Source organism: Artemia sp. Qi Xiang Cuo, chromosome 7 (assembly GCF_049724085.1).
Source record: "Artemia sp. Qi Xiang Cuo chromosome 7, ASM4972408v1, whole genome shotgun sequence".
NCBI classification, from domain to species: domain Eukaryota; kingdom Metazoa; phylum Arthropoda; class Branchiopoda; order Anostraca; family Artemiidae; genus Artemia; species Artemia sp. Qi Xiang Cuo.
The window spans coordinates 65507257-65525889 of NC_142800.1; the positions used below are offsets into that span (position 1 = coordinate 65507257).

Here is an 18633-nt window from a genome sequence, read left to right on the forward strand (position 1 = left end):
TTGTTATCTATCAATAAATGCGTTTAACTAAACTTTGACTGCATTGAATAGTCCAATAAATGTTTAATAAATTCTTTAAGCTTTTCCTGGGACTTGTTGCAAAATATTTTTCAACAACAAAGGGATTTATATTATGAGTCAATGCAGCTCATTTAGCCACTAAGATGAAGTCCATAATATTGTGATATAGAACTAAGAGACGAAAATAAGGAACCAATTAATTCCTGAAAGTAAACAGCGAAGGAAAACGAAAAGACATTTCTAGCTTTATTTATTTTGCATTTTGTATCACACATCAGGTCTGATAAAATAGACATAATTGTTTGTTTCCATCACGCATTCAACACTACAGAATTTGTTTCAATATGTTTTAGCTTCAGTTAGCCAACCTAACTTTAAGAAACAGAAAAAAGGGCGAATGAAATAAAGGACAAAAAACTGATCAATGATGAGATACCATATCATTTTGGATTATAACTCCTTATCATCACCTAACTTCATTCTGATCATTTAAGACTAAAAGACAACCAAGTACATTAATATTAAAATTCCAGACAATTTAAAAATACAATCAATCGGCTTGGCTCCTGAACGAATCAGGACTACAAACTCAACAATAAGGCTAGTGTTCCATGGGTCGTGGGTTCAAATAGATTTGACACCAGATGTTACACAATAAATCTCCGTTATTGCAACAGACTCCCATAACTGACGCGGTTTTCCAAACACAGCCGTTTGATCAAGCGTCGATCAATTAGAAAAGGAACCACGCCAGAAACTCCTCTGAGGGATGCGAAGGAGAGGGGGGAGGGGGAGAATCTTGAAAGTGTTTCAAAAATTGCAAAATTATTTTATGAACCTTTTGTTTTTCAACTGGGCGATTCCCGGGCTAGTATTTTTTACCAATAAATGTCAGTCAATGGGAAAAATAAACCGCACAGGAGCTTCCTCTTATACGTCAGGAATTAAAGAAGGATTGAGAGTTTTTTAAGTGTTTCAGGTTTCCCAGGAGTTTTGATAACCTTTTTTTATTTTATTTTCTGTTTAATAATTCCTTGTAGGATTTGGGCAACTTTTCTTTCTGGATTTTTGTCTTATTTTTAACTTTGTTTCTGGATATGAAAGCAGCAAGCAAAGTGGCCAAAAGTTTTAAAATCCTTATTGATTTTTTTAGATTTATGGGTGAATTATACGTATTTTATTTTGTTATTTATATACAGCTACTACCTTACAAGACTAAAGGCAGGCTAAAACTTTCCTTGCAAGTCTCATCAATAAAAATTTTCTCATGGAAATGTTAAAGGAAAAGGCTGGGGGAGAGGGATTGGGTAATTCAAAAAATTGCTCCCAATTTTTCCCAGTCTTTTTTATTTTTGAAAAATTTTTGTTTTTGTAGTATTCCTTCCCTATATAAGGAGTTCCTATTTAGTAATAATACCAGATTTGCAGAAAATTAAATTAATCAGAAGGAAAAATAGCTCCCTTTCTACTTTTTTTTTATTCTATGTTTTCATGTTGCTTTTTTCAACTTATTAATTCTTAAACTTCAAAATAAATTTATTTGAAAGGCTGGCAAGACGGGAAGCCACAAAGAGTAGCTTCAGAAAAGGGGATAAAAACTAAAACATTTTGGATTATATGACAAACTAAATGGGAATAAAACTGAATCTTATCCTCAGCCATTTCTTTTAATTTGGAAGCTTCTGCTATTTCTAATGGTAAAAGTTTTCACAATAATAGGTGTTAATAACAATTTGTTAAAATTTATTGTCATGGTTAAAACAAGTTATATAATCCCTTAATTTGATACTTCGGGTTGCTTAATTTTGAGGCAATTTTCTTACTTTCGTATCATACTCACTTTTATATATTGCCCATATAAAATTTACCAAAGTTAACAATTTTACCTAGGTTCTGGGAATTTACCTTTTGCCTATCTAGAATTAACCAAGGTTCACGGGACTGTTCCTTTTTTTTAAATTATTGGTACCTTGATCCTTCAAACTGTTCACTGACTAAGTAACTAAAGTTGACTTAATAGTTAGAATAAAAGCAATTAAAGTTAGAATAACAAGACAATTATTAATCATTTTGTATTCTCACGATCAGTGTAGTGGGGAAATAAGACGGAATTTTTTATTAATATTTCTTTTTCTTAAACCTTGTAAAAAAACAACAATAATATCGCTTTTTTGCTTTATTCAAAGATTATAATATGCTGGGCACGGGCGTACGTAGCTTCTTCTCTAGGGGGGGGGGGATTCTGTGATGAAGGGGGGGCTGAAGTTATATTGGCAGTTCACAAAACCTTACATTGCCAACAATTTCTATCATACCTATGAATCTTTATTAATAAGTAATCACCAAAAATCATAAATCATCAATAAGCTTCAGCATTAATCAATCTTCTTGGATTAGAGCTAAAACTTTCCAAGACATTATGAATAATTGCTTCTTGGTTGAATTTTATTTTGTCATTCCAGCTGTTTATTTCCAGCTTTTTCAACCATCTACCTTGTATCAACTGCTTTTTTAACCATCAACCTTTTTCAACTGCTTTTTTCAACCATATCTAGTGTAAACTTGAAGTTCTAGAGGGGGGGGGGGGCAACAGCCCCACTCTGTCCCCCCTCCCGTACGCCCATGGTGCCAGGGGACACTGGTAAATATGGAAAGTGCTTAAATTTCACATCAACTTTAAATTTCTTGTTTCATTAAAAAAAAGTTTGTAAAATACCAAGACAAATATCAGTCATTTCGTTTTCTTCAGATTTAAATGACGAGGGAATAAGAAGGAATTTTATATTTATATTTATATATTAATTTATAAATTAATTTAAATTTATATAACTTATTTTGGAGGAGGGAGGATACTCTTACCAGTGGAAAGTGCTTACCTTTCGCATCTTGTTTTTAATTTGTTACTTCTACAAAAAAGAAAATATTGTAAAAGACAAATATAATTATCAATTATTTCGTTTTTTTCAAATAGGGCTGGGGAATAATAAAGAATAAGTGCTTACCTCTTGCATCTGGCTTCAGCAAAATCGATGTGTACTTAATTATAGGACTACATCGAACCGGTTCACTGCCACTGGTGCTACTTACAGTATGATACTTAAGAACATACTTGTTATCATCTTTTTGTAGTAGAACAATAGAATCTTCAAGGACGAGGACATGAAGATCAATCGGACGTCTGTCCTTGCACCGCCAGGTGAGCGGACCCTCATGAACCAGTCTCCGTCGAGTAAGGTCGAAGTTCTTAAAAGTAAAGACATGTCAGATTTTGTAATGAAACATATTTACTTCCTTTATATGTTATGGTGTGATTCCTTTTATTTTATGAATTGATTGAATAATGAATAAAGGATGAATTTAAGTGTTAAATAGCTGTTTAAGGAGAATTTTTGTAATTGTGTATACAACTTTTTTTTAACGCAAATAAACATGTTCCTTATTGAAAAGAAATTACTTAAAAGAAAAAAAGAAAGAAAAACTATAAGAACCACAGAAAAATATCAATATGAATAAAATAGAGCAATAATGGCATGGAATTTCAAAGTAAGATAGAAGGCAAAGTGGATACATTCAAAGCCGCGTAGGTTACCCGTCGAAGGCGACTCGAAGCAGGAATTTAACCGGAAACTTGAAATAGCTGCAGGAAACTGAAGGGGCTCGTAATCCTATTGTTTGGAGTCTGAATTCAGACAGTCATTATTAATAATTTATTTAGGGGATCTTCACGCTAAAACAACAAAACATAAAAGGGGTTCCCACTAGGTACACCGTAAAACATATGATAAGGGTGAAAATTATAAACGAGTCGACTAATCTAATTTATCTTTTTTATTACAATAAAGTGGGACACGGAGATAAATATCCGGGGCTCTTTCTAGCCTAAAATCTAAAAAAAACATTGTCGTTATTCTTTTCGAATTTTCCCTTTCTTTCCTAATTTTTTTGTGGGTGATTTAACGAGTCCGGCTAACCCGGATATAAAAAAATTGAAGACCCCTATCCTTAACTCTTTAGATATCAGCGCCCCAAACTCAACTGGGACTTAAACACATTTTTGCAAATTTCATTATTGAGAACTCTGAAAGATGTTCTGCTATAATTCTCCCTTCTGATTTAAGATATGTTTCTATAATCTCCCTGAAAGATGTTTCCCGTCTCTCTTGCCTTTAAGTTGTATTACTAAGAGTGAAATTTATTTACAGGCAGTCAAATGTATTTTTTTAGTGGTTTATAAAAGGCCCGAGTGAAAAAACGATACTTTGAACATTAGTTTGCATTCTTTTTTTTCTTTTTTTATCTTTTTTTTTTATCGCGCATTGTCTTTTTTTCTTTTCTTTTTTTTTGATCAATGAGATACATTGGCATCAGAAAGCGAAGAGGAGACGGTGTCTCTGACCCAGTCTTCAACCCAGCTTTTCGGTCACATCAATCCTCTAGGTCCATACAAGACCGTTAAGTGAGGCTTCTTGTCTTTTTTTTTCATTTTTGAAACAAGCTACATTCATCCAATCCGAACAAAGATATAATTCTTGGTCACAGTATGTCATTATTATTATCATTTTAGTATGTTATTTAATATGTATCCATGAAACTTTATATTAAGTTATGTTTTCTCTCCTACAGTTCCAATATTCACCTGACTCTGTATATCGGACAATTTACCTATACTCGACTGCAGTTGAAGTCCTGAAGCAGCTCACTCGGTAGTGTCAACAAAGATACTGTATAAGTTTTCCTTTTCACTTTAATCTCTTATTTTCCAAGGGAAAAGGAGGTAATTTTTTCCTCTCTATTTTCCTTTTTCGCTTTTCAGCTTTTAATTTTTTCAAATACACCTTCAAGCATACCTGCATACTGGGGAGGGGTCACAGGAGAGACGAATTTATCTTTCTAAGACAAGGCAAAAGGAGAAAAAAGAAGGGCTAAATAGACAAAAGAAAAAAAAAACTATGAACCCACCAGTGGACAGAGAAAACCTCGTATATGAAAATACAAAAAAAAAACTGTAAAAAAATAAATAAAAATGTTTTACCCTTAGTTCGTGATCCGATTTGTCCCCAGACGACTTATCTAATCGTTTCTGCAGTTCTGCTAATCGATGCTGATTCTCTGCTTCATGAATAGAGGCATTGACCACTTTGAGAAGTGCACGTGATTTTTCGAGTGCGATTTTGATTGGTTGATGATCTGCGTGTTTCACAGGGGTATGTCGCAAAAGTGACTCCAAAAGAAGGGGGTATTTTGTGAGTCGTTGCATTCCAGTGGGTAAGAGATCCTATAATAGAATTTCCATGTTCTAAATATGATAGCAGCATACAAAAAAAAAAAAAAAAAAAAAAAAAAAAAAAAAAAAAAAAAAAAAAAAAAAGAGGACTATATATTCCTTAATGAATAAAATCATCTTCGAGCGTGAGTCCCAAGCATTTTTCCCTTATTACTAACTGCTAATTAAATTTTCAACTGCATTAAATGGTGTATGTTTAATATGACCTAGATATCAGATCATATAGAACACTTTTGTCATCTTTTCATAAATCACCACATTGCTAGACCAGCACAATTATATTCACAGCACCACTTGTTATAGCAGCACAATCTATTAAATTGTTTGTTTTAGTACATCATTCACTTTAGTCAGATTGATCTTGAGGATATTCATGAATACTTTATAAGATTCGAAATTACAAGTAAATGAACCTGAACATTTTATCCCCCGAACCAGAATTATGATATTACTTAAACTTTTTCTTAAAAAGTCATGTTAACATACTTGAAAAAAAAAAACATATTTTCCTGCTTTCGTCCGTTTTTGGTGTATTTTCAACTTAATTTTTTAATCTAAAAAAAAAAACAGTAAATTTTGAAAAGGATACTTGATGTATGGATAAAGCTAAATCCCACACATCGAAAGATCCCAGAGTTATCGTTTTACGTTTAAAAACTGAAATTTTGGGGCTGCTAAAAAATAAACTAAATTAAATAAAAGCCAAGACTTAGATAAAAACAGCTAATAGTCTAAATAAATATTTATCTATTTACATATTTTATTTGTGTTTTTATGTACCACTTATTTATTCATTTATAAACATAAATTTATTAATATTATTTAATATTATTAAATAGTATTAATAATATTAATTTTAATCTAAATAAATAATAGGCCAAAAAAACAACTGAAAACCAGCTCAAGTGACGTAAACACTCCTACTCCACACAACAATATATTTTAAATAATTGTATAATACATGTATTTTAAGAACTCAGTACTAACATTTTAAACTTACAATCTTGCTAGTCTTGCACATACTCCAAGAGCGGATCCAGGATTTTTGTTCGGGGGGGGGGGGGGGGGGGGGTTACCCGATTTTTTCCCGTGGACTTTGTCTAACATCCTGTTTTCTGGTAAGGTTTTGTCTTTACAGGTATTTTTTAGATTAATTTTCGAATCGGTCACCGGGTCTCTCCCCCCTCCCTGGATACGGTCTTGACATGCTCTCAGCTTTAAAGTACATATTAGCCGAAACGATCAGAACAAAATACTCTTCCATATCACGAAATAAGAGCGTTGTAAACTGGGCCAAGATAGGTTTCGCTCTTTTTTTTTTTTTTTTTTTTTTTTTTTTTTTTTTTTTTTTTTTACTGGCTGTGAATTATATCGTTTTCTCGTATTGACATGCTTGGACAGCGAGGTCCCAGAACTTATTTATTTATACCTAAAGTTACATACGTAATAACTTAAGTGGGCTTACCTTAAGTTGCAATCTTCGACAGACCGGGTTCATCTCAGCATCATACAGGAATTTATCAAGTTTTGTTTCCTTTTTGCGTCGCTCCTTAAGGGCTTCAAGAGCGAAGGATTGATGCTGACAAAATTGACTCGCCGCCCTTTGCAATTTTTCACCCTCTTGCCCATCAAACTGCAAAGGAAAGAGGAAATCAAAGTTAAAGTAATCGCTAGGTTTGCCTCAGGAAAAGGGCTTGAACTGGCATTGATAGTGCATAAAAGCTTTGTCAGGTTAGGAGGTTTGCCTCAGGAAAAGGGCTTGAACTGGCATTGATAGTGCATAAAAGCTTTGTCAGGTTAGGAGGTTTGCCTCAGGAAAAGGGCTTGAACTGGCATTGATAGTGCATAAAAGCTTTGTCAGGTTAGGAGGTTTGCCTCAGGAAAAGGGCTTGAACTGGCATTGATAGTGCATAAAAGCTTTGTCAGGTTAGGAGGTTTGCCTCAGGAAAAGGGCTTGAACTGGCATTGATAGTGCATAAAAGCTTTGTCAGGTTAGGAGGTTTGCCTCAGGAAAAGGGCTTGAACTGGCATTGATAGTGCATAAAAGCTTTGTCAGGTTAGGAGGTTTGCCTCAGGAAAAGGGCTTGAACTGGCATTGATAGTGCATAAAAGCTTTGTCACAGATTATGTGACGAGTATGAAAGAATACAGTTTTATCCACATTCTACAAGACAAGAAGCTAAAAATTTTCGAAAAAAGCACACTTTGTGATGAGACTGAAAATTAGAAAGAATTAAAGTTGCTTATAAACAAGGTATTTACTTTGAAGGTTCTCATTAATTTTTTTTGAAGGAAATTTAGGATTAGAACCTGTTACTTACAGAATCCTGTTGCTAAAGCATATAACTTTAACAAATTAATTATAACTAAGAAATAATGGCCGTCAAGCGCTTCTACTTTACAATATTTTCCCCTAAACCCATGTTGAGACTAAAGTATTTTTTTTGTTCGACTTTACAGTTCTTAAGCAAAGCGTTAACCAACCAACATAACAGTATAATCCGAGTTAAGTTAAAACACAGCTGACAGAAAAGGCCCTCCCTTCTAGATTCAGCCTTAACCTATTACTGAAAAAATAAAGACTTTATAAAATGTAAAACTACTACTCTATCGCAGCACCAAGCCGCCTGAGGCCAACACAGCTACGCACGCTCCTCCTCCACCCCAATCTATTCAAAGCCTCCCTTTTTACACCCGCCCACGAAGTTCCCATTTCCTTTAAATCTTTCTTTATGACGTCCTCCCAACCCAGACGGGGACGACCTACTTTCCGTTCAGCCCTAGATGGTTGGCCGAAAAGAACAATCTTCGGCAATCTGTCATCCTTCATCCGAACAACATGCCCTGACCACCTCAACCTTTCTTTCATTATAGACCTAGAAAGCGGTATTGAACCACATTTTTCGTATAGCCTATTGTTTGAAATACGGTCAGTCAGCCGGGTAACCAGAACAATCCTTAAGCAATTTCTCTGGAAAACATCTAGCAAATCTTCATCCGCTTTTCGGAGCGTCCATGCTTCAGAGCCATATTTGACCACTGTCATCACTGTAGCTTCTAAGATTCTAATCTTGGTTTGCAGACTTATCTTCCTATTCTTCCAGACTTTTTTTAACTGTGAAAAAACACCCTGAGCCTTGGCTATTCTATTTTCAACATCTTCACTGCTCCCACCATCTTTACTAATAATACTTCCAAGGTAAGTGAAGCTGTCCACCTGATCAATCTTTTCATTACCCAACGTCACCTTTTCATCTTCGCTTATTCCTAGCCTTAGTGACTTGGTCTTCCTAACATTAATTTTCAAACCAATACTAGCACCCTGAACTCGCAAAACCTCTAAAACTTCATTCATTTTGCTCACACTTTCATCTAGGATGCTTAAATCATCAGCATAATCTAAGTCCAGGAGACTTTTTCCTCCCCATTTGATTCCATGGTCTCCTGTTGCCTTTCCTGTGCTCCTTAAGACAAAATCCATCAAAGTAATCTATACAAAGGGGGATAAAACACAGCCCTGCTTACCTCCGGATTTAATACAAAACCAGCTCCTAACATCATTTCCTACCTTAACTGCAGCAGTGTTATTCTTGTACATAGCACTAATCACTTTAATGTATTTGTCTGGTATACCATACAAGGATAAAACCTTTACTAAAGCTCCTCTATCAACAGAATCGAACGCTTGCTCATAATCTATAAAACTGAGGACCAAAGGTGTTTGAAAACTTAGGCACTTCTCAATTATTAACCTAAGAGTGAAAATTTGGTCAACACATCCTCTGCCTTTTCTAAAACCGCACTGCTCTTCTCTTAAAACTTTGTCTACGGCATCTCTCAGTCTAAAAAGTATCATATTACTAAGCAAAGTACATATTATAAAATGTAAAAAGTAAACAAAATAAAACTTAAATATAAGAATAATAACAAATAAAGTGTATAATAAGAATAAACGTAGATATAAATGTAAATGCGTAAAATAAAAGTGAAGAAACAGCCCTTTGAACACTACTGGCTCACAATTTTGCTCACTGAGCCCAATTAAAAAAAGGTTGTTTATTTATCATTTAAGTTTTTACGGGGAACAATGTCAACAGTAGGTTGAAATTTAATAAAATAACTATAATATAATATTTTCATATATAATTTAATAAATTTAATTGAAATAACTAAAGGACTTTTAAGAATTATGCTCAAGTGTAAGATTTGTGACTTGGACTATCTAAGAAAACTACCAACCAAAATTTTGGAGAAAGTAACCAAGCACACAGGTTTAGGAAGAAGAAAAAAGAATTGGAAAAGCAGAAGAGTAAAGATGGACAACAATACACACAATTAAAGTATGATCGATAAAAATAAGAGGAACAAGCATAGATAAATAGAAAGAAAAAATAGCTGAAAAAGGTAAAGGAATTTTAATAATACCACAAAATATACAGTATTTCTTCCCCAAGGACTCAACTGGATCTTAAAACAACACCAACATACCTAATTAAGAGACGATAGTAGAACTTTCATTTCCCGGGAACAATAAATAACTTGACTTGTCCAGTAAGAGACGTGACACGAGTCAAAGAAACAAAGGTTTAATTAAATCAGTTACGCTACAATTTTAAGATTTCGGGCTTTTTGAAGCGCAAGAAAAACAAAGGCTAGGAAAAATTACGATATAGCTATGAAAACCAGTAGTTAATTTTTAAATGTTTATTCTCCAAGCATCGCTAGTGAATATTCTTGCTATAAGAAATAGCAAACAAACAAAATTATTCTGAAAATATATAAAAAGGAAAGATTCACCGGCGTTTTAAAATTACGGACCAGATACCCTTTTCTGCAGCGCCCTTCGTCACTCTACTTCAAAAAAGTTGCATAAGCAATATTACGGAATGGAAAGCTATTGACTGTCATTTTTGGTGTTGCTTACAAAAAAAGAAGAAAACAAATAAAGAAAAAGACGATTTTGGCTGTATTTGAGCTATATCAGAAAGACTCTCGACCATCCCAGAAGCCAAAGACTAATTTTAAACAAATAAGTAGAACAACAGGGAAATTTTTATACAAGACAGTGGAACGCAACTTTAAATGAATATTTCGACCCTATATCCAAGGGCCGTCCTCAGCAAAACATAAGAAGATAATAAAAACAATATAAAATGAACTTACATTAAAATTCAATCATTAAAACTGAAAGGTTTTTTTTTTTAATGTTTTAAAACAGCCCTAATATCATTACTTCAAGGAAGTTCAACCAGGACTTCCTGGTTTTTAAATATTTTAAAACTTTAAATATTCATTTAAAGTTGCGTTCCACTGTCTTGTATAAAAATTTTGCCTGTTGCTCTACTTATTTGTTTATGATGGAAAGGCAGTGTGGTCTTCGTCGCTATTTGATTAAAGACTAATTTTGGAGATAATGATTAAAGCTCTTGGAACGTTAAACGTTGAAAAGCTCTTGGAACGTTGGAAAGCTCTTGAAAGTTAAGCAATGGAGTTAACTCTGGTCAACTGTCCTATTTTAGATTAAGTTGCTATTTGACATATAATATTTTAAGCAGCCCACATGAGTAAAAAAATAAATCTCGTGATAGCGCAGTTGATTGAATCATGTGTTTAGCCCAAGGGATCTCCAGTTCAAATTTTCCCGTCGCAGGAAGAAGGATTTCATAGGGATAACTAAATTCATTAATTTTTTCTTTGTAGCGGCGCAGTGGGATTGATCTCAGCTTGGTAATACGGACCCAGAGTTCAAACTCTGCTGCAGCAACACACTGCAGGGCACGAAATTTGATTCCAGTGATGAGATTAAGCGAAAGCGCCTCCATACGTATTCAAACAAGAAGAAGGAGAAGCATCAAAAACAAAGTGACATTAATAATACCTCAAAATATTTAATATGTTGGGAACAATATCTCCCTTTTTGCGGCGTTCGACCCTCGTTTTCGAAAAAGTTACAAAAGGAATATGTTTATATATTGATGGTCGCATGGTTCTCTACAAGAAAAAGAAGAAAAAAAAACCATAGGAGAAACCATTTTCGTTGTCTTTGAAACTTAATTGCAAGCTACTCTGAGTATTTCTCGACCGTTCGAGAAGTTTATTATTAGCTCGGGAGTTTTAGGTTAAAAACTAGTGGACGAATGAAAGGTAAACAATCAGGTTAGCTATGATTAATCGTCCTTTCGTAAAGCCTATAGAAAGCACCAAACTCAATCCCTAGAATACTTCTACCACATGGCACAGGAGTGGAAAATTATTAAACTTTGGCTACCCGGACCACAATTGAATGAAATTATAAAAGTAAAATAAAATCTTTGGGGTTTCATTGGAAGCCGACAAAAAGCTGCAACAGATTAGGAGGGACGAGGAGTGTTCACCAGTATCGTGGCATCAGACATTACGACGCTGTCAGTAATTTGTATCAGTAGTAGCATACGGAAGCTAATGAAGTTTAAACTTAAATGTAGATAAGCTTCAAGTAGAGACAAGTAGATGGAAATTGAATGAAACTCCAATACACTAGATAAGTAAATCAGCTCTAAAGATAAACGTAATCAAAACTGGACAAGCCAACTATCATCTCTTAAGGGCAACCTACTAAAGAACGAACTCAAGCCTATAGTAGCTGAAAATTTAAAAAATGTGTTTAAAAAAAAACTGTCAAGCGCTAATATAGCTATTGCAATTAATAAAAGATAATGATAAAATAAAATGCAATTTCTGAAAAAAAACTGTATCTTCATATACAAGATGATATAAAACACATATCTTTTGACAAGAGTATGATGTCATACTTGGTTGATTCCGTCATCTCATTCCCTGAAATGTCTTTACGTCTTATAGTAAAGAACGAACTCTGGTCTACAGTAACCAATTTGTATCTATAAACTGAAAGAAACCATATGCAAGGTGGTTATTAAAAGAGATTATCATTACTTTAAAATCGGCTTGGGTAAAAGTGTTAACACTAAACAAGATACAATTTTTGACAAAAAGTGTATTATTTTGGTTTCAAAGCCCTTATTGACAATGTAGTTCGCTCTTTACTAGGTTCTTGCTAAGAAAAAGACGAATGCTTTTTCCTGTGTGTGATATATATAATTCGTATATAAAACGTTCAAAAGAGACTTCGTCTCCTTATTAGTTACTGGTAAAATGAGATGATTGGAAGAGATCATGTCTTTCGAACCAATAGCCATTCATGGCTTGTAAACGGGTAATACTTGAAACGAAGATGAAAAAGAAATATAGAACGGTTTTATAATTCAGTGCTATTTGTGATATTCATCTTATTTACGTTATTCTCGAAAATTGAAAAATTCTTATTACCATTTTGCGTCACGGCAAGAGTTAAGATGGAGCCTTAATGATGTATTTCTAACCAAATCTAGAGATTTGTTTTAGTTTTAAAATAAAAAACTATATAGCCTCTATGTAATTCTTCTTCTTTCTTTTTGAATTCCGTTTTATCCTGCCTAGCACACCCATCTTAAAGGTACAGTCTGTAGCTCTAGCGCGTATTTCGCAGCAAAGAAAATATTATTTTGGTATTAGGAACTAACTCAAACTTGTTCGGAAATGTCTATAGAGAATCAGAGCATCCGACAAGAGCAGCCTATTCGCTTCTGACGGATGTTTTAGAGGAATTTGAAAATAAAACTCGAACAGGAATCGTAGTAATGGGCAGCAGCTTCAAAACAATTGTTCACTCTTTAATAGGCACTGGCGGAATCATCGGGGGGGGGGGAGAGATTTTTATTGGCGCCCTCTTATCCTGTTTTTTTCTTTTTTACTTTTTTTAAAATAAATTTATCGATCTGGTCAATTATTGGCACCTTTGTCACTTTGCCCCCCCCCCCCCTAAGATTTTGATCATTGGCGCCCTAGTCACATTGGACCTCCCCTAAGATTTTGCTCTAGATCCACCCCCTGTTACTAGGTACCAGCGAAGAAAAGGCCAAAGCCTTTTTCTTCTGCGTTTCATTGTAAAAAGCCAGAACAAATCACGATATGAAATTACATTTCAAAAAACTTATATACGCACAATTGAAGAAAAAATCACAACATTGTTGAATCCCCTGTTTTTACCGGAGAGATTCCCAACCGCGTGCTATTATCTATTTAAAAAAAATTACCAAACAATTTCTGAATAAAGAGCTGGTTACTAGTACAGGATACCACTATCAGTAAATCAATTTCACGATTAAGTAAGTCATGAAAACAGAGAAATTATAGCTAAGTCCAATGACTAATAGTCACTTGGCATAGCTAAAGGAACCATACCAACAAATTCAGCCGGCAAGTTTATTAATAAACAAATTTAAGTTCAAATACAGATAAGTCCTTTTATTAGACAGTGAAACAGATACAAAAAATTCTGGATATTTCGATCACATATACAGTGACCGTCATCAGCAGATAAACTGGTGAAAAAAAACTACATTTATTAATGCATAGATCCCATCCCCCTATTTAGGATTTCAATTTATTTCTAATTATTGTATTAGAATATGACTATATCAAATTACATGATAAAAGGTGAAAAATTAAGAATAAAGAACTTACCATGCACAACAGAATATCACCAACGTTGTCAATAACACCTTTGGATTTTCGTTTATGTTTCATAAATGTGTTGAACCGGGCATGGATCTCAATCATTTCGTTCAAATTGGCAAATAGCAAATTCAAAATGTCAGGAATTAAATTGGACTCAGTTAAGGGACGGCAGAACACTCGGTCGAGAACTTTCAAACACCGAACATGGCTTCTTTCAGTATGAAACAGTTCTATAAAAATCAATTAAAAATAATATCAATTAGAAAACTCAATTTTGGCTCCAAATTGCTGGTTGGTACTTCAGTATATAAGAACTACTGTACTGATTATTCAACAAATTGCGAGTAGAAGAGACTTGAGTCCCCATGCACCTTAATATGCACCTTAGTATCCAGTATCTATCCTTCACTTGTATCTATCCATTTTTTTTCTCATTTTATTGTCTTTTAAAGGAGCAATTTCACTGAGGTCATAATCGGGGAATTAGGAGGGGAGGCTTGAACTTCCTAAGCCCTTCCCAAAAAAAAAAAAAAAAAAAAATGCACAGAAACAGGCACTTACTGGTTAGGTTATGGCTGAAACTTTCCAAAGTAGAGCAACCCATTCTGTTCTGAGTATGATATAGAAATTCTATTGGTTTTATAATCCTAGAGGTCCCTCTCTCCCTCGAGAACAGAGAAAGAAAACAAAAGGAAGTAAAAAGAGGTCCACTAGAACATAACTCACTCTTTCTTGATACACAACTGTTCGGACGATCTTGACCATGTCCGGACGCATACTAGATAAGTTAGTATGCATATCTTAGCATTAGAAAAAGAAAGAAAGAAAACGAACTATTTTAATGTTCCAAATTTGCCAATTGTCCAATAATGCTGAGTTAACTATCAATAAGCTAGGAAGAGTTCTTTTGAAGATTCGAATCATGTTTTCATAGCAATTAGAGACAGCTCTTGAAAAAATGTATCTTGAACTTATTCGTAACTTAAAAAAGAAAGAAAGAGAACAACAAAAGAAAAGTAGTCCAAATGGTGGCAGAATTCCTTTTGGCAGCGGCAAACACAATTTTGATAAGTGGCTGCAGGTCGACTTCGACCTGTCTTTAACTAATCTTTAATCAATTGTTACGTTTAACTCTCCCTTTTACTGTTATCAGTCTTCTACAATATAAAGTGTATATTATATAGTAATAAATATATTAATAAATCTCACCCAGCAATGCATACTTAAAATAAATGCATTTATAATTATTTGAATAACTCATAATTTATCCCTCATTGTCAAAAACAATTTGCTTTAGGTTTCAAAATCTTTTTTCTTTGTTCATTTTATGGTAGCACAGGGCCCTTCCAAATGCGGTGCCCGATCGCTCTTTATCTGTCCCTGAATATAGACTCAATGCTGCAACTTTGAGTCCACAACCACGAGTATCCAACAGAGAAAATTGCGTTAGCTCGGCCATGTCCTGAGAAGACCCGGCGACTATGTCATCAACAGTGTTGCTACCGCTTTAAAATAAACAGTACCAGTTTTCCGACTAAAATTGCACCCCAAGAGATTAATGGTAATTATAAGGTACAAATCTGGACAGCAAGCTAAAAGTTTTCTCTAACAAGAAGAAAATTTTTCATTAAATTGTAACAGATATCCGACTCAGAAAGGAGGCAGTAAAACCAAAATGTACAGGAATATTTGATTGAATTGAAACATTTTTAATTGTACCAAGGCTTCCAAATTATATAAAAAACGATACAATTGTACCGACGGATTGTTCTGGGTACCCGGCTGAGTAACCGATTTCTAACAGTAGGCTATATGAAAAGTGTGGCTCAATCCCACTTTCTAGAACTACAATGAAAGAAAGGGAGACTAATCTTTAATCAATTGTTACGTTTGACTTCGACCTGTCTTTGACTAATCTTTAATCAATTGTTATGTTTTCTTACATTTCATGGTGATAATAACTTAATTATTCTGGGTTTTCCCGTTATTCAGTTCCTCCTGTGTTGTAAGCTATTTGAATTTCTTGCAAAAAGACGTCTGTCACATAGGGTATTGGCCCGAAGGCAATATTATTTGAGTAAGAAGTTTAATTTTGTTGATTTAACATATTTTTTTCAGTAATCTTCAGCCTCTTAAGTAGTTCAAAAATGAGTTTTATCCTAAAATCGTTTTAAAATTTACTAACACTTCAAAAAAAGGAAGTGTCCCAAAAAAGGAAACGATAGAACCATGATACCTAAATTTTGCCGGTAAAGCGGTCACAAAAATTGATCAGTTAGTTGGTACAATAAGTTGACTCCCCATTCAAGCGATTTTGGCTACTGACATTTCTATACTTTGAATTCTTGACAAAGTTAGGATATCCTCTTGGATAAACATCAGTTTATTTAAGTGATTTGGTGTTTACTGTTCTTTTACGTTTATACCACGCACACAACTGAAACAAAATCCCAGGATTGAATAAAAGGCAGTAAGTTTTGGTGTAGCAAAATTGGTGAGAATCGGTGTAGATGTTTTTGGTGGTGAGTCATCATTAGTGGTAAGCGATAGGCTTACAACTTATTATTGAAGCGGCTTCCACGGCATATAGCAAGAATAAAAAGTATTCACTGTCTAACCAGAAGTAACAAAAAACGAAGAAAAAGAAAAACAGAAAACAAAACTGTCCCATCAAAGATTGATTATACCCTCAAAACTAGCGACTTAAACTACAATCGGCACGGGACAAAGAAAGTTAGAAAGAAGAAGATAGATGCCTTTATACAACCGTAATCACTTGAACACGTGTCACGAGTAATAAAAACAGGATTGACTTCTCAAGAACACATTATTAAGAGATTCGACGACAGGAACGTCAACTTTCAAGACCACTTGGCTAACATCTTACAAGCCAGAATATCCCTCACCACTTAACTTTGATTCAACGGCCTGTTTTCATTTTCCGAGCGACCAAGATGAATCACACTTCAAATTCCTGGACCTTGTTCAGATTCTATCTTCTCTTTTCGATCAGGACTAATTTTTGAAACCGGAACTAAACAGATATATCTGAATAGCCGAACAAAAACGAGAATGCTGAAATGATGAAGACATGACGAGAAGGCCTTAGGCTTAAATAACTCACAGACCTAAAGGTAGCATTACCAGTTATTTAACATTACATTGATCATGTTCGGTCAACCGCTGCTCGAATTAAATATTGCTCTCAAAATACTGATTTGAGAATTAGTAACGAGAATTAGCTAGCTCTAACTTGACTCAATCAAATGTTCCATAGAATTTCCTGATTGACTGAAAAATTCTAGAAAAATACTGATTGGCTCTAAGTATTACCAGCTATATCTCGGTATTCCTAAAATTTAATTGTAAATGGGTCTTTATCCACCATTAATAATTGATGAAAAAATTACAACTGTATATAATTTACAATAGCATATCGTCTAAGGGACAGTTGGTACTTTTTAAATACTCTATCATTATTTGTATCTTTCTGCAAGCCACAGAAGACACAGATTTCATTCAAGGCCTGCTTCAAAAGGTTTTATTCATTAAAAGAAGATAAAATATTATTTGAAGAGCCAAATTTTGGTGGTTGAGGAACTAAAACAAATCTTTTTTTATAAGTCATATAAAATTCCAAAGAAATATTTTCCAAGCATAATAAAAGTCTAGGATTTTATTTATTTTATTGTTTGTGACATAGTTTGAAGTTTTAGCGATATAAAACGATTCATCTAAAAAAAAATTGGAGAAAGAAGACGAAATAAAGCAAAAGGGTGCAAAAAAAAACCGTAATCAAGATGAATTTACCTTTGGATTTTTGTTGGCCGAGCGTAGAAACACAACTTCTGGAAGTTCTAAGTCCTACAAGTACCTATAATTTCTAACTTTCTCCTCATTATCCTGAAGTTGAAAAAAACATGCATGAAGTAAACCCATGTTAATACGACAAGTGTCACTTGTGTGACCAACGTTACAACCATCCGTTTTTTGTCGAACGTAAATGATCTTTAGCTGACTAAGAGTGTTTACGATTATTCTTCCCACAGGCCCCAGGAGATGACAAAAATAACTATGAATTGTACCACTTGTTATATAAGAGTCTTTTTTCTTTCTTTTCCAGACATCAACTCTTGACAAATGTGTTCTAACTAGATATACCTTAAGATACACCTGGTCTCGTTAAATAAGCCGATTTAGCAATGGGGAATTCCCTGGTTTCTTAGAATAAAATTAAGAGCCCCTCGTTCTCAATCTGGTGTCAATATATAAACATTTTCCTGTCATTCCAGTGGCCAGTTTATGACATTATTGTTGAGATAAAATAATTCAGTTTTAAGATGGATTTGTATGTGCTACTGATATTACTATTATTATTGTAGGATTTTTTATTATTTCTTTTACGAACATTGATGTTTTAGAATTTAATTTTATAGCAAGCTTTACAGATAGTACGACGATCTTTATCCTCACGTCGTAAGAAAAAACGAAGAACGGAAAAAAAGAAAAAGATAAAAACACTCAGGGATAATTTCAACCAGTAAATAAACCGAAAAAACACTACAGAAAAAGAAAAGTGGCATAAGAAATAAAACACAAATTCAACAAGGGAATGTAAGTAAGTAAAAAAGTAAGTATGACGGCACTAGACCCTTAAGGTCCAAACCGGCGGTGTTGATCTTCGTTTCGTGGCCCTTCAGCCAGGAAGTGCAATGGGGGGCTGGGGGCCAGCCATCCTCTGCTTTTGCAAACCCTTCCTGCTTACCTTCCCC

The 18633-nt window shown here is 34.2% G+C and overlaps 1 protein-coding gene across 5 annotated transcripts in view; it reads right to left on the reverse strand.

The window, feature by feature from the left end:
* Positions 1-18633, reverse strand: part of RhoGEF2 (Rho guanine nucleotide exchange factor 2) — a 358602-nt gene that overhangs the window by 46099 nt on the left and 293870 nt on the right. For all 5 annotated transcript variants that reach the window (XM_089092512.1, XM_089092511.1, XM_089092510.1 and 2 more), the window contains 4 exons: positions 13868-14091; positions 6771-6938; positions 5054-5296; positions 3024-3264 (listed from right to left, as the gene is read on the reverse strand). In XM_089092512.1, coding sequence (XP_088948638.1) covers positions 3024-3264; positions 5054-5296; positions 6771-6938; positions 13868-14091 — 876 coding nt within the window. The remainder of the gene's footprint in view (positions 1-3023; positions 3265-5053; positions 5297-6770; positions 6939-13867; positions 14092-18633) is intronic.